General features: G+C 38.5%; 1 protein-coding gene across 1 annotated transcript in view; it reads right to left on the bottom strand.

Moving 5' to 3' along the window:
* The window catches only part of TARS3 (threonyl-tRNA synthetase 3), a 102489-nt gene that overhangs the window by 42515 nt on the left and 33533 nt on the right, over positions 1 to 26441 (bottom strand). The window contains exons 9-14 of the mRNA XM_004372640.3: positions 24937 to 25015; positions 23212 to 23358; positions 21938 to 22036; positions 9590 to 9756; positions 7521 to 7683; positions 2184 to 2321 (exon numbers count right to left, since the gene is read on the bottom strand). Coding sequence (XP_004372697.1) covers positions 2184 to 2321; positions 7521 to 7683; positions 9590 to 9756; positions 21938 to 22036; positions 23212 to 23358; positions 24937 to 25015 — 793 coding nt within the window. The remainder of the gene's footprint in view (positions 1 to 2183; positions 2322 to 7520; positions 7684 to 9589; positions 9757 to 21937; positions 22037 to 23211; positions 23359 to 24936; positions 25016 to 26441) is intronic.

Below are 26441 nucleotides of genomic sequence, written 5' to 3'. Positions count from 1 at the left end.
TGACTGAGACTGGAGGAACCCTGGAAAGCATGGCCCCTGGACTCTCTGTCAACCCAGAACTAAAACAATTCCCAAGGCCAACTCTTCAGACAAAGATGGGACTTGGACTGTGGGACATACAATGATACTCGTGAAGAATGTGCTTCTTAGCTCAAGTAGATACATGAGACTAAATGGGCAGCTTCTGTCCAGAGGTGAGATGAGAAGGCAGAGAGGGTTAGGAGCTGGCTGAATGGACACGGGAAATCAGGGTTGGAAAGGAGGAGTGTACTGTCACAGTATAGGGAGAGCAATTAGGGTCACATCACAATGTATGTACAAATTTTTGTATGAGAGACTAACTTGAATTGTAAACTTTCACTTAAAGTACAACAACAAAATAAAAATAGAAACAAAAAGGAGAGTTTAGGTTGGCATGGGGTGGTAGGGCAGGAACTTCAAGCCTAAATTGCTTCTACCCAGTCTCTGCCTGGCCTCTTGTGGTGTGATGAGTCGCTTTTGTGTGGCCTTTCTTGCCATGGTCTTGTAACTCCCAGCCAAGTAACTGGGTGGGACTGTGCAAATAAAGCAATTGTGGCCCACCAAGGGGACTGGTCAGTTTTGCCATCACACTAGGCTTAAAATGAGCCATCCCAGAGACGAGAGGAGAGGATCTCACCACCACAAAGGAAGAAGGGCCAGAAGTGGAGTGCGTCTTTTGGACCCAGGATCCCTGAGCTGCGAAGCTCCTGGAACCAGAAGTCCGAGAGAGAGAGAGAGCTGTAACACTGAAGACAGCAAGAAGCAGTGGCAGAGAAACAGCAGCAGCAGAACCAGGAGACTGGCAGGAGAAGGCCCAGCCCACAGAGTGAGGGAGAGAGCTGAGTGCCTTTGGGCAGGAGGCTTGCTAGTGGAGTAGGGTGTCTCCAGGCACTTGGTGGAACTAGGTTTGCTAACCCACACAGCTAGAGCTAGCGCCTTTGGGCCGAGGCTTACTGGTGGAGTAGGGTGCCTCCAGGCCCTTATTGGCAGAGCTAAAAGAGCTTTGTAATACTTGCCCCAGCAGGGCAGAGGTCGAGGAGCCAAGGGCCAGGGAGAGAACTGCCTGCAGGTACAGCTAAGAGGCTGTCTTGACTGAAGAACTTGATCCTGAGTGTTCCTGAACCTGAATTGTAACCTGTTACTTCCCTAACAAACCCCATAATCGTGAGTATTGTCTGTAAGTTCTGTGTGGCCACTGCAATGAATTACTGAACTCAGCAGAGAAGTGGAGAGTGCCATGGGAGGGGCAGTTGGTGTGAGAATTGGTAAAGACGGTGGAGAGAGGAGGCATGTCCACCTCATAGGAATCAGCCCTGGGCTGTTGCTTTTGATCCTTCTTCCTCCTTGTGAAGTTAGAGGAGGTCAGAAGCTGCCCCCATGCCATTTTTATACCTCTGTACCTACCAATAACATAAAAATGCTTACACTATTAATAAAGTGTTATCTGACTCTTACTCCTTACTATTTGTATGTACAGCTTTCGTGAGTATCCCATGAGGAAGACTGACAGGCAGGGCAGGGCTCAGGCAGTGCTGGGGTATCTGGCCATACTACCGTACTCATTTCTAATAAAAACTCAACAGCAGACACACTGTATCCTTTCATGTTTAATGAGAAGGAAAAAACTAAAAATATGATGAGCTCATCAATCTTGGATTTTCAAAGTTACCGCATGACATCTGAGTCTCTGGGAGTTTTCAGACAGCTGGTAAGGCACTACAGGCCATTACTGTGGATGGCATTTGATCATCAGACGTGTGTGTCCAGATCTAGAATATGCAACCCCCAGACTCTATGACTCATATTATGACAACTCAACAGGCAATAGTTTAAAACAAAACTCACAAACCAAGGATTACTTCAAATCAGAGAATTTTTTTTTTAATTGTGAAATTGGTTATTAGTGACCAGCACTGGAAGAGTGTAAATGAAAACCTGATAAATTTTAAGTGTGAAACAAATGTAAAGTACTATTATCACTGTTATGAAGAAAACTAGATAACCACATCCTACAACCTGCATATTTATCCCATAATTTCCCATTTAAAAGCTTTCTACTACTCTACTACTAAGTATTACATCCCTGTGTAAGATAACCGCAGTCACTCAGGAGTTTTCCACAGTCACAAAAATAAAAGGGTAAGTGCTTTGTTTGCTCTTACCTTTTCAGCTTGATCCCACATCTCAATCTGTCCTAGGAAGTTTTCTGGCCTTGTGGATAGATTTAATTGAAAGGTGAAGCCAAATGTTGAGTAAACAGATTGCAAAAACTGCAAAGACCCTTTTATTTCTTCTTCAATCTGAAATTAGAGTAAATAAAATATTGCAAATAGGACATTGAATCAAATCCATTTATGGTATTTTTAAAAATTAAAAAAATTCCTCCTATCAGATAAAAATAAAGTATGTTTTTAGTACAGTACAGTTGATAACATTTTATTTTGGTCACTCATCCATTCCTTGCTCAAATATTCATGAAACGCCTACCATGTGCCAGGCATGAGGCAGCTGCCAGAGGCTCCCAGGCAAGTGGAGAGGCTGGGCAAAGAAGCAGGCCAGTGTTATACACTGTGAAGAGTGTCACACAGGAGAAGAAGGGTGGGGAGGGGCTGCCTAGAGGAAGTGATAGCCCAGCTGCAGCCAGAAACATAAAAAGTGTTCTCCATGGAGAAGTCGGGAAGCAGCCATGCCAGCGGAGGAAATACTGAGGGTTAAGGCCTAGAGGACAGAGGAGCATGCTAGGGCATGGGAGCTACATGGAGCTGCCATGTGATAGAGCTGCTTACGAGAGAGGAGAGAAGGGAAGGTGATAGGTGAACAGGCTAGAGGCGGGCGGGGGCTAGGTAAGTGCCTTGAAAGTCAGGGTCATGTCTGTACATTTTTAGTCTGAGAACACCAGGGAGCCAGTGAAGAGTTTTTTATCAGGGATCTAACATGACCCAATTTGTTCTTTCACAGTATGGGAAATACACTGGCAAAGGGAAACACTACAGCAGAGGCCCATTATGAAGCCAGTGGAAGATGATGCTGACTTTAGCCAAAAAGAAGCCGGAATGCAGGGAATCTGATAGATTTGTGAGATATTTATGCTTTCATTCATTAACAGATAAACTGTCCATGTGCTAAGCACTGTGCTAGATGCTTGGAATTCAGGAAGGAATGAAAATATTCAGGAATTAGTAATATATTTAGGGAGAATAATCAATAGGGCTTGTGATAAACTGGACAAAGGACACTTGGGTTCCTGATCTGGGCAGTGGAAGTGGATGTTGGTGCCATTCCTTCAAAGAGCGAACCTGGAAGGGAGGGGAAGTGGGATGCGAGGCAGAGGAGGAGGTCCATTCTGGACATGCCAAATGTGAGGGTGCTTGTGATGGCCAAGAAGATATGCCTACCAAGCCCTGTAGATACAGGTCTGGAGCTCAGGTGGGAGAGTTGAGATGCAGACAAGATTAGGTGGTGGGTCTGGAATGTAATATCGACCTATAGGACAGAACAGAACTGCCCCATAGGGTTTCCAAGGAGCAGCCGGTGGATTTGAACTGCTGACCTTAACCACTGTGACACCAGGGCTCCAGAGAGAGTACACAGTGAGAAGAGCAGAGCTGGGGGCACTGAGAGCGAGAAAGGGCATCCTTGAGAGCGGGACAGAGAGCACATTTAAATGCAAATGTGAGGTAGGCAGCAAAGGCAGAGCCACTGAGAAGAAGGACCAGACAACTGAAGATTTGAGTTCTGTCACTAGGGATTAGTTTGAATTTTTTTTTTTTAATTTCATAAATGGAATCACATAGTATATGGTCTTTTAAAATCTGGCTTCTGTCTTGCTAGGCTGCCCCTCTCCTGGTCTGCTGGCTAGAGCCAGCAGGTTTTCGTTCGCTTTTTTTTGTCTGCACCCATTGGCATTTCTTGGTTGCTGGCTTCTTTGGCTCCAATTCTGGGATATATGAGGCGAAAAGAAAGCTCAAGGACCTCACCATCATATTGTTTCTTGAGTACTGATGTCCCTGGCCATTGTGTCGCCTTGTCTACACCTTTCAGAGTCTTCTTATGTTTGCTTTACATACAGGGTCCAAGGTTTTTAGTTGTACTTAGGAATAGGGAAAATACATGTACTTCATCTTCCCAAGAGCAGAAGTCTGTTTTGCCCATTGTTTAACTGAGTTGTCTATATTTTTATTATTGAATTTTAAAATTTCTTTAAACATTCTAGATGTAAGTCCTTCATCAGACAGACGCTTTGCAAATATTTTCTCCCAGACTGTGGCTCGTCTTTTCATTCTTTTCACAGGACCTTTGGAAGGGCAGACGTTTTACATTTTGAGGAAATCCACTTTATTTTTTTTCCTCTTATTGATTGTGCTTTGGTATTATATCTGAAAAATCATCATCTAACCCAAGATCACAAAACTTTTCTCCAATTTCTCTTTTAGAAGTTTTATATTTTTAGGTTTTACATTTAGGCCTATGATTCACTTTGAGTTAATTTTTGTATATGCTATGAGGTATGAATTGAAGTTCATTTTTTATTTTTATTTTTTGCGTACAGATAGCCAATTGCTCCGGCATCCTTTTGTTAAAAGGACTATCTTTTCTCCGCTTTACTGCCTTTGACACTTCATAAAAAATCAGTTGTCCATATATGTGTGGATCTATTTCTCTATTCTGTTCCACTGATCTATTTACCTATCTTGATTCCAGTGCTACACTGTCAGGATTACTGTAGCTTTATAAATAATCATTGAATTCAAACATAGTTAGCCTTACAGCTTTGATCTTTTGCAAAGTGTCTTTGGATTTCCATATGAATTGCAGAATTAGTTGGTCAATTTCTACAAAAAAAAAACTGCTTGGATATTAATATATTGATTGGGATTACACTGACTCTATAGATCAATTTGTAGGGAACTGACAGTTTAACAACATTGAGTCTTCCAACCCATGAACAAGGTATATCTCTCCATTTATTTAGGCCTTCTTTAATTTATCTCAATCATGTTTTGTAGTTGTCAGTTTCCAGGTCATGAAGATATTTTTGATATTTATCCTTAAGTTTTTCATACTTTTTGATGCTATTATAAATGGCTATTTTTATTTTTAATTTCCACTGGTTCATTGTCAGTATGTACAAATCCAACTGATTTTTATATATTGATATTCTCTCCTGCAAACTTTCTAAACTCACTTATTAGTTCTAGAAGCATTTTTTTTTATTCTATCTAGTTTTCTACATAGATGATAATGTCATCTGCAAATAGAGTTTTAATTCTTTCTTTCCAATGTCAAAGTTTTTTATTTTTTTTCTTGCCTTTATTACATCAGAAGGAACCTCTAGAACAATGATTAATAGAAGTGGTGAGAGTGGACATCCCTACCTTGTTCCTGATCTTAGAGATAAGCATGTAGACTTTTACTATTAAGCATGATGTTAGGTGTAGGTTTTTCATAGATGCCTTTTATCAGGTTGAGGAAGTTCCTTTCCATTCCTAGTTTCTGAGAGTTTTTATGAGAAATGGATGTTGGATTTTGCCAAATGGTTTTTCTTCATCTACTGAGATAATCATATGTTTCTTTTTTAGTTTGTTAATATAGTGAATTACATTGATTTTCTCATGTTAAGTCAACCTGTCATTCCTGGGGTAGAGCCCACTTGGCCAAGATGTATTATGTTTGTTTGTTTGTTTTTAAATATATTATTGGATTTGATTTGCAAAAAATTTCAAGAAGGATATTAACCTGTAGTTTTCTTATAAAGTCTTTATCTTGCTTTGTTATCTGGGCAATGCTAGCCTCATAAATGTGTTGGTAAAGATCTCCTCCTCTTCAATTTTCTGGAAGAGTGTCTAGAATTAGTATTTATACCTTAAAAGTCCAGTATACCAGAACTGAAACCATTCCTGAAGCCAACTCTTCAGGTAAAGATCAGACTGGACTATAAGATATAAAATGATACTTGTGAAGAGTGTGCTTCATAGATCAAGTAGATACACGAGACTAACTGGGCAGTTCCTGTCTGGAGGCAAGATGAGAAGGCAGAAACGGAGAGGAGCTGGATGAATGAACACAGGAAATCCAAGGTGGAAAGAGGGAGTATGCTGTCACATTATAGGGATAGCAACTAGAGTCACATAACAACGTGTATATAAATTTTTGTATGAGAAACTAACTTGGGCTGTAAACTTTCATCTAAACCACAATTAAAACAACAGCAACAAAAAGTTCAGTAGAATTTGCCATTTAAATCTATCTGGGCCTGGAATTTTCTTTGTGGGAAGGTTTTTAACTACCAATTCAATTTGTTTAGACATAGGGCTACTTAGATTATTTCTTTCTGTTTGAGTTTTGTGGTTTGTCTTTCAAGGAATGTGTCCATTTCATCTAAGTTGTCAAACTTATTGGCATAAAGTTGTTCATAATATTAATTTATTATTTTCTTAATATCTGTAGAAACTGTAGTGATGTCACCTTTCTTACTCCTAATATTTTTGTGTCTTCTCTTTTTTCCCTGGTCTGTCTGACTAGAAGTTTTATAATTCTATCAATCTTCTCAGAGAACCACCTTTTGGTTTTCACTGATACTCTTTATTGCTTTTCTTTTTTCTATTTCATTGATTTCTGCTCTGATCTTTATTATTTTCTTTCTTTTGCTTACTTTGGTGTGATTTTCCCTTCTTATTCTAGTTTCTTAAGTAGAAGCCAAGGTCACTGATTTTAAACCTTTCTTCTTTGATAATGTTGGCTTTTAGGGCTATAAATGTCCACTTAGGTACCAGTTTAGTGGCATCCCACAAATTTTGATGTGTTGTGTTCTCCTTTTCATTCAGTTTATAATACTTTTTAATGTCCCTTTTAATATCTTCTTTTACCCATGGGTTATTTAGAAGTGTGTTATTTACTTTCCAAATACTTGGGAGTTTTACAGATAGCTTTCTGTTATTGGTTTCTACTTTAATTCCATTGCAATCAGAGAACATATTTTACAGGAACTGAATCCCTTAAAATTTATTGAGAGTTGTTTTATGGCCCAGAGTATGGTCTATCTTGGTAAATGTTATGTGGGTGCTTTCAGAGAATGTGTATTCTGCTATTATTGGTTGCAGTGTTCTTCTATGTGTCACTTAGGTCAAACTGTTTGATAGTGCTTGATAGTGGCCCTTTGCATGTCAATTTTAATTTGAATTAGCATGGAATCTGAACAAATAAAAGTTCTAGGCAATACTGAAAAATAAAAGCCTCCAAAATCCTACCAAAGATCTTTAAAAAATACACTTAATAAAATTTAAATCAATAAAATAATTGGAGAAGCTGAATAAAAAAACAATAAATTTCACATCAAGAGATTATCAATACAAATTAGAGAATCACAGAAAGTTAGAGCTGAATGAGACCTCAGAGACTAGATCAAACATCTTATTTTACATCAATATTGAAAGACTAACATTTTCAGGGCAACACACTGAATTTGCAAGGATCATGCTTCACTCTGTATTATTGTTTACCTGCTCCACTGTGCAGAAGATGTGAGCATCATCCTGTTGGAAGCGCCTGACTCGGGTCAAGCCACTTACAGTCCCTGAGAGTTCATTTCTATGAAGAACTCCAAAATCAGCTAATCTGATAGGCATTTCCCTCCAAGATCGCGGACGATGGGCAAACATTAGACTAAAAAAGATACAATAACACATAGCTTTTATATAGCAAAGGTTAAGTAACTATTTAAATATTGAGAAATTACAATTTGACCTCAAGATTTGTAAACTCCTTATCCTGGTTCTTAGGCCACCAGATAAAAATAATCTCCTCTCTGACTTACTGATCCTTGAATTTACAGTACTGCGGCACTCTAAGAAAGAACCATGTCATCCAACCAGTGAATTTCCACTTAACATTTATAATTCATTTCAAAGGCTAGTTCTTAGGTGAAGTCTCCTGGACACTTCTGCAGACAGGGCTAGTCAGTCTCTCCTCATGCTCCATGAACACCGCAAACACACCACTATTCAGCACTCCTCTTACTCTTTTACAACTGATTGTCTACATAATAGGGGCGCTGGTGGCACAGTGGTTAAGTGCTTGGCTGCTAACCAAAACGCCAGCAGTTCTAAACCCCCAGCCTCTCCACAGAAGAAAGATGTGGCAGTCTGCTTCCATAAAGATTTACAACCTTGATGCTAACTAAAAGGGTGGCCATTCAAACCCATCAGATGCTCTGAGGAAGAAAGATATGGCAGTCTGCTTTTGTAAGATTAAACTATCAACTTGAAGGCAACTTTTTTTTTTTTTTAATACCTGTAATGTAATTCTGCTTGGAGTAAGGTTTTCTTTATGTTAATTAGGCCATATCAGTCTAGGGTGTATCCTAAACCTAATCACTTCTGAATTATAAAAAACCAAACGTGTTGCCATCGAGTAGGTTCTGACTCATGGAGACCTCATGTGTTGCCGAGTGGACTGTTCTCCATGAGGTTTTCTTGGCTGTGATCTTTGTGAAAGCAGATCGCCAGGTCTTTCCTCCGTGGAGCCACTGAGTGGGTTCAAACCACCAACCTTTAGGTTAGTAGTTGTGCGTGAACCATGTGCACAACCCAGGGACCTTCTAAGTTACAAAGAGCAGCATGAACACAGAGACAAGTGAGCACAAGCAGGGGAAGACAGATGCCACGTGAAGATCACCAAGGAACTGAGAAACAGAAGCTGAAAGAGACAAGGATCTTGCCCCCGTGTCAACAGAGAGAGAAAGAGAGTCTTCCCCAGCTGGTGCCCTGAATTTAAACTTGTAGCCTCCTGAACTGTGAGAAAATAAAGTTCAGAGGTTTGTTTTAATAGTTACCTTGTTAGTCAGTTTACCTGAAACTACGTATGTTTATAATATAAAACCACAATTACTGGGATTTTTTAATGGAGAACTAGCTCTGCTCACTTCCAGTTTTCAAATCTGCTTGCTTTACAAGGCTGAATTTGCATACTAACTTTATGATAATTACCATCTTTCATAGACTCTAAGACAACATCAGTTATAATTGTACCACTACTTTACGTACCACTAAGAAAGAAAATAATCCATTAATTAAATTGACATAATGCTAAGATGCTACCGATTATGTGTCCCAATTTCAGATATGTTGAAATTTGACGAAAAGAGTTCTCTCTTAGAATCAATGAAACTGGGTAACCCATTGATTATGACCTCACTGATTTTCTTATAATTAACTCAAGCAGTAAATAAGAACTAAATGTTCTGTAAACATATCTATTTGAAGCATATTACTATTAAGAAAAATACTGTAATAATTTGTAAAATTGATACATAAAATTTTCCTCTAAGAAGCACAAAAAACTAAATGGTTTCCAGCTAACATTCCATACCTGCAAAGATCAAACCTGTTTTAAAAAGTAAATTCATTCTCCAGAATGAAATAACTTGGTGAAGATGATTAGTAACCACCTGTCTCAAGATTAAAGGAATCACTTAACTCCAAAAAGCAAAGTAATAATACACTAAAAGCAAATTGTAATAAAGTATACTATGCATTCTTATGCAAAATTTTGCTTCACTTTTAATACTCACCAGTGCCCTGGACAATTCATGGGTTTAAGAGCAAAAGTGTCCTTTTCAATATCAAAGGTAAACATGTTCTCGCTGTAATGTTGCCAGTGGCCCGAGGCTTCCCAGAGCTTACTGTTGTACACATTGGGAGAGACCACTTCTGTGAAGTTACGTTTGTGATATTCCTCCTTTAAGGTAAATGTGCTTAAAGTTAAAATCTTCTATGACAGATCACAATTGCATGCAAAAAACACTATGGGCAAATATTTTTTACCTCAGGACCATGTCTTACACTAATTTGTGATTAATGTAGCTTTATGTTTAGATGTGGTGGTTTCTGTATCATGAAAGAAAGATTAATGTATGCTCGGAGTAATTTTCACATTAAGTAAATTCATTTTATAGTATATAGTAAATAATGTTTTTATTCTTTAAAATTAGTTATTGAAATACAACATATACAGAAACTTTCTATAACTACAAACTCCACCAGGAACAGGAAAAGAGAAGTTTTCAAGAAAAGTTCTTATTTTATTTAAACTTTTTTTTTTCCTTCAAGATATAAATTTGATGATATTGGTTCCTTAGATTCTCAACATTGGTCACTTAATGGATATCTGGCACAAATCTAGACCATCATATTTTAGGCAAGTAAAAAAAATTTCCCACAATTAAAATATAAATTATAATATTTTCAAATTATAACAATAGATTTATATCATGGAAAGTGATATCATTGGTCACTTTTCACCAGGTATCTTTTCAGTAAAATGATGGATAGCTTGGGTTTCAGCCATCTAGTCAACTTCTCTACTTACCCTTTGTTTTTACAAAATTAGAACACTTTAACCAAATTACAGGTCATTAGAAATGACACTAAGTATTTGTTGGCTATGTGAGATGGCTCTATGTACTCTGACTAAACAGGGTTCCATAAATTAAAGGTTGGGTTATTTTGTTTTGTTGGTGTTACAAATTTATGTTTTGCCAAGGTTTTTAGAAATGATTTTAAAATATGCACTCTGAGGTGAAGTGTCATTATGTCTACAACTTACTTTAAGCAGTTTAGCAAAAAACAATTACTACATTTATATATAAAATATATACATATATATGACAGGTAAATTGTTTTCTCTCTCTATATTATATACGTATAATATATACATTGTCTTGTCTCTCTTACACACACACACATATAAGAGAGGGATAAAGCAAAATGTTAACAACTGATGAATCTAGGTGAAGAACAGATCGATGTTCACTGTGCTGCACTTGAACTTTTCTACAGATTTGAACTTTTTCAAATGAAAAAGCTGGCGAAAAATACACAGGATGCCATGTCATCAATTTCACTCTCTACAAATTAAAGAAAATCAACTACTGGAAAACAGTCAACTCTCAGTGACTGAGCAGTTTGCAGCTCAGTTTGGTGTCCTAAAGAAATTCTGGTGCTTACTCCAAACATTAAAAATCATGACCTCCACCTCATAGGAAACAGCTTTGTACTGATAGTGATTCTCTCTCCTCCTCCTGATGTTAGAGGGCTTCAGGCACTACTAGAACCTTTCAGTACCCAAGGAAACGGCCTCCACCAAAAAAATCTAGACATACTTCTGTTGGGAGTTGAGGCCATCCCTTGCCCATTTGGGGCTCCTTGTGCTATTGAATCAATAGGCAAAGAATGACTTACTAGACTGGCTGGAATGAGTGATCTCAGTTATCAGGGGAAACTGTGGTACTGTTATACAGGCAGCAAGGAGAACTTTGTCTGGAATTCAGTAAGGAGACTTAAATATTCCCACTTCCAACAATAATGGTTAGTGGGAAACCATGGCAACCTAATAAAGGCAGGACCACTAGGAACTTGGTTCTGTGGAAAGAAGATTTGGGTCACCCCTATCAAGCAAAACACTCTGTCCATCTGAGGTGCTGCCAAGGATAAGGGGAACATGGAATGGGTGGTGGAATAAGGAAGCTATAATTTATCACCTTCAGCCCCATGACCATCTACAGAGGTCAGGACTGGAACTGTTACATTTAATTGTTTCTTTTTCCTGCATCCTTATATGAAGAGTACTGAAGGTAGCTAATGTCACAATTTAGATTTTAGGTAAAATTGAACTGACATCACTCCATGATGATACACTGAGACTTTGTGTGAGGAAACAGATTTCTCCATTTAAGCAAAAGACAAAAATGGACACCGAGAAGCCAAAGGGATGGGCTATGCTGGTTATTTTCCATTTGCTACTACCTGTCCTGTCCCATACTAACCCATTTTTCTCCCTTCTCTGCTCTGCTCTGTGTCCATAAAAGCTGACTTCTATGGACTCTATCTCCAGGTTTACTTGCCTTCTGACTTCTGGTTGTATTTGACCAACAGGAAGTCCCAAAAGAATTCAGAGGGTGGGAGAAGAGAGAGGTCAGGGTATTTATTCTTCCTTCCCTACTCATTCCTCGCCTTGGATTAACTGTGGATCTGGCTGTATTCTACAGTTATAGCCTCTGTTGGGTGGCCCCTTTACCATGGCTTCAAGTTCTGTCTGAGTTCTGGTAACACTATTCCTTCCCCTCACCCCTTTAGGCCTAGGGCAGAGGGGTAAGAGCTTTCTTGCTGTTGATAATCCCTGGGTGCTCGCCACCCCTGTTAGTTACCTTAACTCTGCCCACACCTCTTTAAATATTTCCTTCACTAGACTCTCTTCAGTTATATCCTTTGGGTGCAACTATTGAAACCCTCTCCGCACAGGAGGTAAATGTTTTGAGATCTTACGTCTGTAAAAACAAGCTTGGTTTGGAAATCCAATGAACCCAAGGTTGTGGGATGAGCAAGCAAAAATTCTCCAAGTATAATAACGAGAAGTGCCACTCCCGTCTCTGCTCCATGGTTCCTAGACACGCATCCATGGATCAGGCAGATTCCAGAAAACTCAAAGGGGTGACTGAAGAGAGTTTCACAAAAGGAACCCTCATACACTGCTGATGGGAATGCAAAATGATACAGTCACTTTGGATAACAGTTTGGCATTTTCTTTTAAAGTTAAACATAAATTTACCATATAACTCTGAAATCACACTCCTAGGTATTTCCATACAAAAATCTGTACATGAATGTTTATAGCAGCTTTAGTCATAATTGCCAAAAACTGAAAACAACCCAAATGTTCCTCCACTGGGAAATAAATAAGCAAAATGACACATCCATACAATGAAAATAAAGAGTCAACCACTGATACACACAACTTAGATGGATCTCAAGGGTGTTACACTGAGTAAAAGAAGCTAGTCTCAAAAGGTTACATGCAGTTTTTATTCCATTTATGTGTCATTGTGGAAAAGACAAAATTTTAAGAATGGAGAACAAATCAATGGTTTCCTAGGGCTAAGGGTGAAAGAGGTTGACTATAAAGGGGTAGTAGGAGGGAATTTTTTGGAGTGATTAAACCGTTTCGTATTTTGATTGCTATGGTGGTAATACAGTTCTGTACATTTGTCCAAACTTATAAAACTGTACACCAAAAAGTGTGAATTTTACTGTATGAAAACTTAAAGATAAAAATGTTTTAAAAGGAAGTAAGAAAGACAGAGAAAGATCCCACTGGTAGACATGTGCCAGATGCAAAGGAAGAGAATTTCAGGTGAGTGACAAGGTCTCCCTGTTTACTCACTATCAGTTTTCCACACAAACGGTAACCAATATATGACCAAAAGTTCACTCTCCTTTACTTACATATAAGTGGAGGTCATTTCACCTCAGAGTCAAAAGCTCAGAAACTTTGGAATTTCCACCTCTCAGTGGGGACAATGTGCCCGCTTAGCCCTCCTGCATGACCTTCTGCAGAAATGCAGGAGTTCTAGACAGGCCATAGAGTCAAAGAGCCTGGCAGTTACACTGGCCCCTTCTGAGAAAAGTGGTCCCACATAGTGGATTGCTTCTATATAGGCCATTGTACTGGATGCCACATAGCCCACCACTCTGGCCACAAGTGAGTAGGCTAGGACTTGGCACACAGCCAAAGGTGGCTGATACTGGACCAGTCAGTGGCTCATGAGGCAGCCCGGCTTCACTGAGAATCTGCCCCACATGCACACCCTCTACTGGCTGATAACTAATAGAACCAACTGGATCCTCTCTCTCTGAGAGAGAAGGACTGTGAGGCACATGGAGAAGGGCACAGAAAAAAAAAAAAGACACATCAGCAATCCCAATCCTAGATATATACCAAAGAAGTGAAGGCAGGAACACAAACAGAAACTTGTACACCAACATTCAACGCAGCACTGTTCACAACAGTCAAAAGGTGGAAGCAACCAAAATGTCCATCAACAGATGGATAGAAAAACAAAATGTGGTATATACATACAGTGGGATATTACTTAGTCACAAAGACAAATGAAGACCTGATGCATGCCACAACATGGATGAACCTTGAAAACATCATTCTGAGTGAAAAAAAGTCAGTTACAAAGGACAAAAAGTATATAATCACACTTATATGAAATAAGCAAATATACATGATCTCACTTACATGAAATAAGCAAATATATATAAACCAAAGATTATTAGTGGTTACCAGGCGTTGATGAGAGGGGAGGGGTGAGGTTTTGCCTGGGGGGGGCTGAGTTTATATTAACGGTGACAGAATAATTTGACAGAAGATAGCAAGAATGGTTGCACAACTTAAAGAACATGATCAACGTCACTGAATTGTACATGTAGAAATTGTTGAAATGGCGTATGTTGTGCTATGTGTATTTTCAACACACACACACAAAAGACACAGATGATCAGACTGAATGAAAAAATAAGACCCAACAATATTCTTTTTCAAGAAACACAGTTTAAGTATTAAACACAGACAGGCAGGATGTGAAAGGATAGAAAAAGATATATCAGGAAAACACTAACATAATAAAACTGGTTTGCCTATGTTAATACCAAAATAGACTTTTGAAAAGAACAGCTTTACTGAGGTATAATTTACATGCAATAAAATTTACCAATTTTAAGTGTACAATCCAATAATTTTTTTGCAAATATATACAGTCATGTAACCTCCACAGTCAAGAGATAGAACATTTCTATTACTCTAAAAACTTCCCTCCTGACCTTCTATAGTCAGACCCCTGTTCCAAACTACGCTCCCCTCCCTGGTCATCTTTCTATCACTATAGTGTCACCGCTTCTAAAATATCATCTAATGGAGTCATCCTTTATGTAGTCCTCTATCCGACTTTTCTGGCTTAACATGATGCTTTTGAGAGTCATCCTTGTTGTAATATTATTAATATTTCTTTCCTTGTTATTACTGAGTAGTATTCCATTGTATGAATATATCATGTTGTTTATTCTTTCACAAATTGATGAGCCTTTGGGTTGTTTACAGTTTTGTGCTATTATGTATAAAGCTCCTGTGAACATTCAAATACAAGTCTTTGGGTGGACAGGTTTTTATTTCTCTTAGGTAAATAACAAGAAGTGGAATTGATAAGTCATATGGTAAGTGTTTACGTTTAACTTTATAAGAAACTGTCAAAATGTTTCACAAAGTAGCTGTACCATTTTGCATTTCCATCAACAATGTATCAGAGTTACAACTGTTTCATGTCTGTCTCCTCCCCCGCCCTGTGGGGAAGGAGCAGGGGATGGGGGTAGGTTCTAGTTGGGGTGTAACTGTATCTCACTGTAGCTTTTATTTTCATTTTTCTGATGTTTTGTGTGTGTGTGTGTGTGTGTGTGTGTGTGTGTGTGTGTTTTGCTATTCCCAACAGCACCAAAACACATCAAATACCTAGGGATAAATCTGATGAAAGACGTGCAAGATATCTAAAATGTAATCTATAAATTATTACTGAGGGAAAATAATGAACTAGATAAATTGAAAAAAAAATCCATATTTGTGGATCGGAAGAAAACTCAATATATTGTTAAATTGTCAATTACTGGCAAATTAATCTACAGAGCAAATCCCAATCAAAATCCCAGAAAAAAAAATTTTAATTTTTCATTTTGCTTAGGTGGAAGTTTGCAGAGCAAATCGGTTTCCCATTCAATAGTTTGTATATAAAGTGTTCCATGACATTGGTTGCATTCCCCACAATGTGTCAGCATTCTTCCCTTTTCTGCCCTGGGTTACCTGTTTCCTTTTGTCTGGATTTTCCACCCCTTCCTGCCTTCTCATCTTTGCTTTTGGGCAAATGTTGTCTCGTGATCTTGTATAACTGATTGTTCTAAGGAACATGTTCCTCTTGAGCGTTACTGTTTATTTTATGGACCTCTCCATTATTTGGCTGAAAGGTGGTCTCTGGGAATGGCTTCAGTTCCAGGTAAGAAGGCTGTCTTAGGGCCATAGTCTCAGGGGTTCCTCTAGTACAGTCAGATCAGTAAGTCGGGGATTTTTTGTGAATTTGATTTTTTGTTGTACATTTTTCTCCTGCTCTGTCCAGGACCCTCTTTTATGATCCCAGTCAGAGCGGTCGTCAAATCCCAGAATTTTTTTTTTTAAAGGAAATTGGAAGTTTATTTTGAGACTTACACAGAAATGCAAAAAATCTAGAAATAGCCAAAATAATCCTGAAGAAGAGTAAAATTAAAGAATTTAAACTACTGACATCTAAAATTAGACTACAGTTACAGTAATCAAGACAATGTGATGTTGTTGCAAGGACAGATAAACAGATCAAAGGAGCAGAATAAAAATCCAGAAACAGACCCACATATATGTGATTGTTTGATTTAGAACAAAGATGCCACTGCAATAAATGGTATTGAAGCTACTGTAGATGAAAACGAACCTTGACCCCTACCTTCCAAAGATCCTAAAAAATAATTCAAGGTAGATCATATAGCCTTAAGTAAGAAAGCAAATACAATCAAGCTTCTATAAAAGAGCACAGAAAAACAGCTTCATGACTCTAAAGTAGACAAAGATTTCTAAAAAAGTACATAAAAACACTAACTGGAAAAGAAAAAAATAATAAACTGGGCTTCATTAAACCTAAGAATTGTTGGCCAGAAGACTTCATTAAGAAAGTAAGTAAACAAGCCACAGACTGAAAAAAAATATATCCACAATACATAAGGACTTATACACAATACAAAGAGTTCATATTCAGAATATAGAAAGAACTCCTACAAATCAATAATAAAAAGACAATCCAATTTAAAAAAATGGCCAAAATACTTAAACAAGAACTTCACGAAAGAGGATACCCAAATGGCCAATAAGCATATGAAAAGGTTCTCAACATTATTATTCATCAGGAAAAATGCAAAATAAAACCACTGTTATACCTACCAGAATGACAGATTGATAATATTAAATGTTAACAAGGATGTGGAGCAACTGGAATGATCATATAGTTCTAGAAGGAATATAAAAGTTCAACTACATAAAAATTGTTTAGCATTTTCTCAAAAAGCTAATCATACACCTACCCCATGACCTAACAATTTCACTCCTAGGTACATATCCAAGAGAAGTAAGTACTTATGTGTACCAAAAGATGTGTGTAAGAATGTTCACGGCAGCTTCATTTATTATAGCTCCAAACTGGAAACAACTAAGTGTACATCTACAGACGAATGAATAAACAGACTGTACTATATTCATAAAATGGAAAACCTCAAAACAATTAAAAAAAAACTATTATATACACAAGTTGGATAAATCTCAGACATTAAGTTGAACAGAAGAAGCCAGAAACAAAACAGTATACGCTGTTACATGAAATTAAGACCAGGAAAAATTAATCTATGGTAATAGAAATCAGCATAGGGATTAACTCAGGTGGGAAGAAGGGAGGAAGGGAGTGACTGTGAAGAAATCCAAGATGGCCTTATGGGAGGATGGATGTGTTCTATGTCTTGATTTTGGTGGCTGTTGCAGAGATGTAAATATGTGTCAAATTTTATTGAGCTATATGTTTCAGATTTGTGCATTTTAATGAATTATGTATACCTCAATCAACAACTCTGGCCTCAGCCCCCATCTGACTGCCATTACATAAGGAACCCAATGCAAGAACCACCCAGATGAGCAAGAACTACTTGGACGATGAAAGATAATAATGAAATGGCAGTTTAAGGCACTAAGTTTTGGAACTTGGCACTGGACATGGGTGCTGCTATGCCAGAAAGCTAGAATGTGTAGCTTCTGCTTCGTGGGCAGGTGGTGAGCAGAGGCGAGACAGGCCTCGAAGAAACTGTCTGTGAAGACTTGAAGGACAGTGAGGAAAATGTTACTGGACTTTGAGGAAAAGACAATGCTCATTATGTGGTGGCAGAAATCTGGCAATACCTGCACCTCAGGTGACACAGAAAACAGAAAGGGTATCCAAAGAACTCAGGGATTTAGCTGGGGAGATGTACAGACAGAATGTAGAAAGGGACTACTGGTTTCTTCTAGCTGCCTATTATAAAATACAAAAAGAGAAAGGTAAACAAATGAGTAAACTATTAAGTTTTTCAGCCAAATTTAGAGGAAATATAAAAGCACCAGAACTTCCTGAGTTCAAAAACAAAACTTTCTCAACCCTAGACTCTCCCAGCAGAAGGTTCCCAAGATGAGAAATGGCTTCAGGACAAAGAAGAAATATAGGTGACGACCAATAAAGCATGGCCTCAGAGTAAAGAGAGATCTTAAGAGTGCTGTTAAGACTGACCCCTTCTTAAGAACTCAGAGAAATCCAAGTGAATACCTAGTAGGGCTTCTAAGAGTCTTAAGGATGTGCTTGTCCCTCTCAGCTAAATGTTAAGGCTTTTAAGACTCCTGAGTGCATCGTCTCCCAGCAGCCTCACAGGGAGTCCTAGGTAGAAAGGATCTCTCTCAGAAAGAGATGTGGGCATGGCTTTTATCTAATGGTGTTGGTTATATATGTATATAAAAGATCCCATGATGTTTTAAAGGAATTGTACTAGCTTAGGCTGAAACAGATAAAGACAGCACAACCCCCAGCCTTCTATGGGAAGGAATCAGGCTGAGAACATTGAGAAAGCTACTCAGGGGCACATGTGGGCTATTTCTTATAGAAAAGGAAGGATGACTCAGAGGGCAGAACCAGAGCCTAGAGGGAGCAAAATTGAGTAATGCATTCGAACTGTGGTGTTGGTGAAGAATACTGAATATACAGTGGACTGCCAAAAGAACAAAGAAGTCTTAGAAGAAATACAACCACAATATTCCTTAGAAGCGAGGATGGCAAACTTCGGATAGCTTACTTTGGACACGTCATCAGGAAAGACCAATTGCTAGAAAAAGACATCATGTTTGGTAAAGTAGAGGGTCAGCAAAAATGAGGGAAACCCTCCATTAGATGGATTGATGTAACAGCCACAACAATGGGCTCAGATGTATCAACAGTCATGAAGATGGCGCGGGACCCTCAACATTTCATTCTATTATACGTAAGATTGCCGTGAGTTGGAGCTGACTCTACGGCAACTAACAACAATAACAACAATCAACGTGCAATTTTTGACCCTGGTGCAGAGGAGACTGGGGGTATCAGAATTTCTATAGGCTGGTGATTACTGCATGCCTCCTATTCTCCCCCATCCCTTTTTGAATGGGAGTATCTACTGCATCGGATTTGTCTATCACCATTTTACATTATGTGGGAAGGGGGAAGGGGGCAGACAACTTACCTCTTTAGTTCACAGGTTTTAAGATAGAGAGGAACTGTACTCCATGATCTGTGCCCAGGGAATTGTACCTGAGAAGACTCATCTGCACCTGGACCTGGTTCAAATGATATATTCACGGATTTTGAGCCGATGTGGTAATTGGCTAAGAGTAGTGATAAAGGATTAACCTAACCACAGCAGGCCAGAACCACAAAAGGCCAACCTGTTTGTCAGGACCTATAGAACTTCAAACAATAAAAAACTACATCAAAGGGCAGAATGGAGTGCTCTAACTGGTTCAACAGACTGCGGACATGGGTAGCAAAAACTAAATAACAATTTACCCCAGGAAGCGAGTTAAAGATCTACCCAATACCACACCTAGCCCACATAACAAAAACAACCATCATATGACAGACTCAGGACCCCTGAACCAAGAGACCAAGTCTAGGAAAAATTAAAAAAGGTCACCCAATCACGATCTTAGTTCTTTGTCTTTACTTTAACCAATCATAGCATGTAAGTAACTTACTCATAGGTATGTGTCCCAATGATTGTAAAGGGCAGGCTGAAGGACCCCTACTCACAATGAATTAGCACCTGTCAAAATTGTATAAAAAGCACCCAAAAATTGTACTTCTTTGGATTTTGGTCTGTTTATAGCCTGAGTGCTTGCAGCCAATTTCCCATTTTTTGTTTTCTGATGTGTCACAATAAAGATCTCTTTGTTGCCGAAGACTCTGGTGAAAGTCGTTACTCTAGGAATAGTTGGTTACTTAGCGGTAGAACACCTCAGAAGGGCAGAACTGACTCTCCTGTGGTGTTTCAGTGCTGTAGAGACAAAGGCTCACCAGATTCCCAACTGAAAGCCTCAGAAGGCCACATCCTTGAAACAGGGATGAATCCCAGGTAGACAGATTCTTACCAGAATGGAAGCCCAGCCCTGAGCCAGCTCAATCCCTGACTGGATTGAGTGGTCAACCTCCAATCCTGGCAGATGGAGAACACATTACCTAGAGCCTCTACAGTTATTTTATATAATATTTGGCATACAATAAAAATTACTAGATACAGGAGGAGGCAAGGCCATCTAACTGAAAGCCAAGAGAAAAAACAAGTCCCAGAAAGTTTTTTAACTCTTCAAAAGGCCAATTCCTTCAGACAAGGGTATTTGGGAGTTAAAAGTTCTCAACCTCATCTGTGTCTGTCAAATATTCCCATTTCAAGGTTCTGGGACCCACTGTTTCCCAATCAGTGCCCTTACCTTAGCCTGAGAGATCACTGGGGTTGTGTATATAAATGGCTTTACAATTCTGCAACCCATACAATCAGGCCTTGGGCCTGATCATCTGCTGAGTCTTTCCTGCATATATAAAAGATGAGAGGTTCCTTTAAGGCCTCCATAAAGGCTTTCTGTTTCTTCTTCACCTACTCCACCTGCAACCTTGAGAATCCATGCTGCCAATGTTGTGTTGATATTCCAGTAAAGTTAGCACGTCCAAAACAGCAGCTGCAGTGGCCATCATGTCCCTTGTAGTCTCTGATAATTTTCAGTGATTCTTCAAGACTCACTCCCACGCTGTCCATCCCCTCCCCTACCCAGTCCTCACTGGCTGCTATTTTTAAATACAAATCCTCCTGGAAGGTATGCAACCCAGGTGATACAGTCCCTAGAGGTCAGCCTCCAGGGGTGCAGACAGAGAAGGAGGGAGAATGAGACTGAAGAAGACAGAAAAACCAGCACATGCCATGCACCCTCTTCTCAGGAAGTTACTGAGGAAAGTGCTCCACCCAAATGAGAGGGATGATCAAGAAAGAGGAAGGCATGGGATCAGGAAATAGAGGATTCAACATAGGAGAAACAACAGGGGACTGGCCAGGATGGCGATGAAAAGTTCCGAGACAACAGCTGGCAGTAACTTAGCAAGTTAATTATGGAGCAAGAGGACTGAGTTTGAAAAAAAAACAAAAATTAACTGAGTAATTACTTGAATCATCAGAATAAGCTGCAAGAAGTTTTGCAGTTTTGAGTGAAAAGTTTGAGGATTACTTAGTGATAGGCACATAGAAAATGGAAAAGATGACAATTTTTGGTAATTATTAATTCCAGGAAAGACAAACAGGTGAAAGAAGGGAAATGTAATCTGAGTAGTCCACATGGATCACCTCTGAACAATATTTACATAGTCCCCATAATGTAAATACTGAAGACTTTCTAGTCTATGAACTTATATTACTCTAGGGGGGAAAAAACTTTCTCTTTTAAAAAGTAATTGTTAAAGGTATTTTACAAAATTGTTTTTTTCACTCTTTCCTCTGGAGCTGCCAAATCACCTGTGAATCACTTCACAGAAAAACAAGGCCTACCAGCGGTCCCTGGACCACATTTTGTGAAACAATGTTCACAGTTTAGTGTTCTGCACCAGGTAAGACATTTATCTCTTCTCTTTCACAGGGAGTTTCACATTTAGTCAATGTTTATCTTCATATTGTACATGCTCTAGAAACTTAATATAGGTACATTTAATAAAAGCCAAGATTGCATTTTATTTACAGAAAATAGAAAATATCTCAATGTTTTTATTAGAAGGTACAATCCAGTGTTTCTCTTTTGTGTTCAAAATTCTTATGAGTATTACTAACATAAAATTGATGGAAATGCTTGCTCATTTTATTATGAGAGAAAATAGTAAAATGTAAAATGAAGTTGAATTAAGAATAAAACAGTTTAAAAATTAACTTACTCGTATGAAATCCATAAGTGTATTATAAATGAAGGCTCCTCTGGGAAGAAAAAAACAGCTTCCAGGACTCAGATCATGAAAAAAGAAAAGTTCTTGTTCCTAGAGTAAAACAATAATTGCTCTTCAGATTTCACCTGTTGTTGCTTAACATTCACTGCATATACATGACATGCTAGGAATAATGCCTATCATGCCCAGTTGTCATTTCCATCTTCTAGTAAGGTAGATCCCAAGGCTCCTCAATACTTATCACCTAACTATATATAATATTACATGTAAACTTATAATTAATATTTATGGTTACTTAGCTTTGAACTTGGCTTTTATTTTGATGTGGCTGTTAGCTGCCTTCAAGTCAGCCTCTGACCCATGGCAACCCCACGCACTATAACATAAGGCCATTTTGATTTACAGGGTTGTCACTGGCTGATTTTCAGAAGTAAATCGCCAGACCTTTCTTCCTAGTTCAGCTTAGTCTGGGAGCTCCACTGAAACCTGTTCAGCATCATAGCAGCATGCAAGCCTCAACTGACAGATGGGTGGTGGCTGCACATGAGGTGCATTAGCAGGCAATCTAACCTGGATCTCCCACACGGAAGGCGAGAATTCTACCACTGAACCATTAATGCCCTCTTAGCTTTTATTTTACCTTTTATTATTTAATGCTAATTTTCTTACTTAGCACACTTGAAGTAGGATCCAATAAGGAAACAGTATGGCAAAAAGATTAGCAAAGTCTGTTGTGGGAGGTGGGATGCTCGTGACCATGGCTGTCACCTGCCAAGCACCGTTACCCAGTATCTGTCCTCACATCAGCCTGTAAGCCCTGCAGGACAGACGAGGATACTGAGCCTCATAACAGAATATCCTGCCCAGCATATACCACAGCTGGTAAGTTGTAAGAGTAAGATTAAACACAGGTCTACCTGATTTCACATCTCTTTCACTTTCTATCACACTACTCTGCTTCCCAAATACAAAGTATGCTATCAACGGTACACAATTTAAAAAGTAACTCTATCTTGACATCACGATAAAAATAATAGAAGGGTGCAATTTTTTAAATCTAATAAATATACAGGAAGGAAAGCATTTAGAAGACATTTTTAAGGGTATGAGCATGAAAGAATTCAACAGCAGACTGAGTGCAAGCATAACACAAGATGGGAGTAGAAGAAAATTTTTTAAACCTATTTAGTTTAATGAGATGTAATCATAAACCAAAGAAACCACAAACGTTTCTATCTCAACAGCGATTAGGATTTGGGGCCTACCTTCCCAATTTTCCTGTGATCTCGGTTCTTGGCTTCCTCTTGGAACGTTTCCCAGGTTTTCATCATCTTGTTATCAGGAAAAGAGATACCATAGATCCTCTGCAATGTTTCCATTTCAGGATTGCCTTCCCAATATGCTGAGGAATTCTAAACATCAAACAATATCAGTAACCATATCAAACATTTGCTCATAAACAAAAGTGCTATTAAATATGTACACAATTTTCCACCATAACATCAACATAGTTTACTTAAGGAATACTTTTTATAGTGCTGGAAAGAACCTTAAAGATTCTAATCAAACCTTGCCAGCCCAAATTATACCATTAATCAGAAAATTATGTAAAAAATCTGCTGTGGATTCTAGGCATGTAAGTGAGAAAGAGCGAAAATGAAGGAATGCTAAACGGCAACAGCTACCACGGAGAGAAGGCAGGAGAAGGAGGAGGTATCGGGAAGTAAAGTTCTGCCTTGTTGACTACAGCACTCTGCACAATAGCCAGAAGGTGGAAACAACTCAAGTGTCTGTCAACAGATGAACGGATAAAAAATGTGGCACATACGTAAATGGAATTTTATTGAGCTATAGAGAGAAGTGAAGTCCTGCTACACACCACGGCATGCATAAACCTTGAAAACACTCTGCTGAGTGAAATAAGACAGTTGAAAAAGGACAAATACTATACGATCCCACTCACATGAAACATCTAAAAGTGGTAAATACACAGAGACCAAAGTAGATTCGGGGTTATCAAGGCTGGAGGAAAGTGGGAACGGGGAGTTACTGCTTAAGGGGTACTGAGTTTCTGTTTACGATGACGAAAGGCTTTTGGAAATATATAGTGGTGATGGTAGTACAACATGGTGAATGTAATTAATAGTCACTGAATTGTACACTTAAAAATGGTTAAAATGGCAATTTTTTTTCAATAAATGTTTTAGCACAATAATTTTTTTTTTTTAATCTTTCTTGGGCTTCTATGGATCAACAGTTAAGAATAGTGCTGTCAATCAAAAGGTTGGATAGGAAGCTTAGGGGGCAGTGAGTTTATGTTAATGGTGGAGGAACAATTCAGGAAAAGAGGGTAAGAATGGTTGTGTGACTTGAAGAATATAATCAATGTTACTGAATTGTTCATGTAGAAATTGTTGAATTGGTTATGTTCTGCTGTGTATATTTTCAACAACAACAAAAAATAAAATATATTATTAGAAAAAGAAAAAAGAACAGTGCTGTCATCCAGCCCATAATTTTACCTGTGAGAAACCCAAGGCCCAGACAGGTGAGGACTACAAAGCCAGGCCCTGGCAAAACAAAAACAGGAGGCCTGCCTCTGATTTCCAGAGCCACAAGCTCTCCATTACACTGTCATGCCCTTTTTGTTCTCTCATTTTCCTGTGGTACGTTATTCTCACATGCAGACAAATTTCTTGCTCACATTAGGGCGATTGAAGAAAACCATAGTACGCAGAACAATATCTTAAAATATCACATAAAAAGAAATGCACTATAACATACACATTACGGTTAAATGATAAATAATTACAAGCTATATATACTCTTCTAATTAACAAAATTCTAAAAAGGTATATTATTTATTCTCATTAAAGTAACAGTGAAGTATTTTTAAATGTCATGATGTTCAGACTATAAAAGATATGATTGAAATCTCTTATAGTCTAGTTCAAACTAAGCTTACTGTATTAAAAAAAGTCAATACTTACCTTGAAAATTTTTATGGTTTTAATTATTCCAGTGTGTCTTACATGTGGACCTTTACACAGGTCAATTAGTGGACCGCACCTATAATGAAATATTTAAGACATTATTAGAGTTTTCTGGACTATTCATTATTAACCATATTATCATATTTTTTTCTGATTTTGTTGTTGCTGTTGAGAATATATACAGCAAAACATTACACCAATTCAACAGTTTTTCTACATGTACAATTTAGTGACACTGATTACATTCTTCAAGTGGTGCAACCATTCTTACCCTCCTTTTCTGAGTTGTTCCTCCTTCATTAACATAAACTCACTGCACCCTAAGCTTCCTATCTAATCTTCCAAGTTGCTGCTGTCAATTTGATGCTATATAGATAGTTCTTAAAAGAGCATAATGCTCAAGGCAGACATTCTTCACTAGTTAAACTATTGTTTGGTTTTTAGATGAATTCAGGGGATATTTTTGGTTTAAGATTTAAAGATCATCTCAGGGCAATAGTTTCAGGGGTTCATCCACCCTCATGGCTCCAGAAAGTCTAGAGTACATGAAAATTTGAAATTCTGTTGTACGTTTTCCCATTTTTGATCAGGTATGGAATCTTTGATCAAAATGATCAGCAATGGTAGCCAGGCACCATCCAGTTCTGATCTCATGGCAAAGGAGGCAGTTGTTCATGTGGGCAATTAGCCACACATTCCACATCGCCCCGCTATTCTTGACTCTCCTTCTTCCTCCACTGCCCCAGGTGAATGGAGATCAATTGTTGTGCCTTGAACGGCCACTTCCAAGCTTTTAAGACCCCAGGCACTATGCATTGAAACAGGAGGTAGAACAGAAGCACAAATAGGTTATTAGGCCAGTTAACTGGGATTTCCCATGAAACCATGACTGTAAACATCCAAAACAAGAAATCCCATGAGGTGTGTGGTTGTACGTAAGCAGCCTCAGCAGCTACTCTTTGCTGTTGTTGTTGTTACTGTTGTACATAGATCTATCATACTACTTTTGCCAATTCAACTTTTTACAGGTATACAACTTATTGACAGCAATTACATTAATCGGCTGTGCAACCCTACCCTTAATCAAGGTGATTTTTCCATCACTATTAACCTCCCTTTCCTCCCTCCCTCCCACCCCTGGTGTCATGGATTGAATTGTGTCCCCCAAAAATATCTGATTCCCAGTATTGTATAATTGTGTACCATTCTGTAATCTGATGTGATTTTCTTACGTGCTGTAAATTCAATCACTATGATCAAATAAGATGGATTAGCGGCAGTTATACTGATGAGGTATACGAGATTGGATAGTGTCTTAAGCCAATCTCTTTCGAGATATAAAAGAGAGAAGTGAGCAGAGACACATGGGAACCTCACACCACCAAGAAAGCAGTGTCAGGAGCAGAGCACGTCCTTTGGACCTGAGGTTCCTGCGCTGAGATGCTCCCAGACCAAGGGAAGACTGATGCATCACAAAGACCTTCCTCCAGAGCCGACAGAGA

The sequence above is a fragment of the Trichechus manatus genome, unplaced genomic scaffold, assembly GCF_000243295.1.
Source record: "Trichechus manatus latirostris isolate Lorelei unplaced genomic scaffold, TriManLat1.0 scaffold00019, whole genome shotgun sequence".
NCBI lineage: Eukaryota > Metazoa > Chordata > Mammalia > Sirenia > Trichechidae > Trichechus > Trichechus manatus.
The sequence above is the reverse complement of the archived record's forward strand: the minus strand, read 5'-3'. Positions and strand labels throughout refer to the sequence as shown.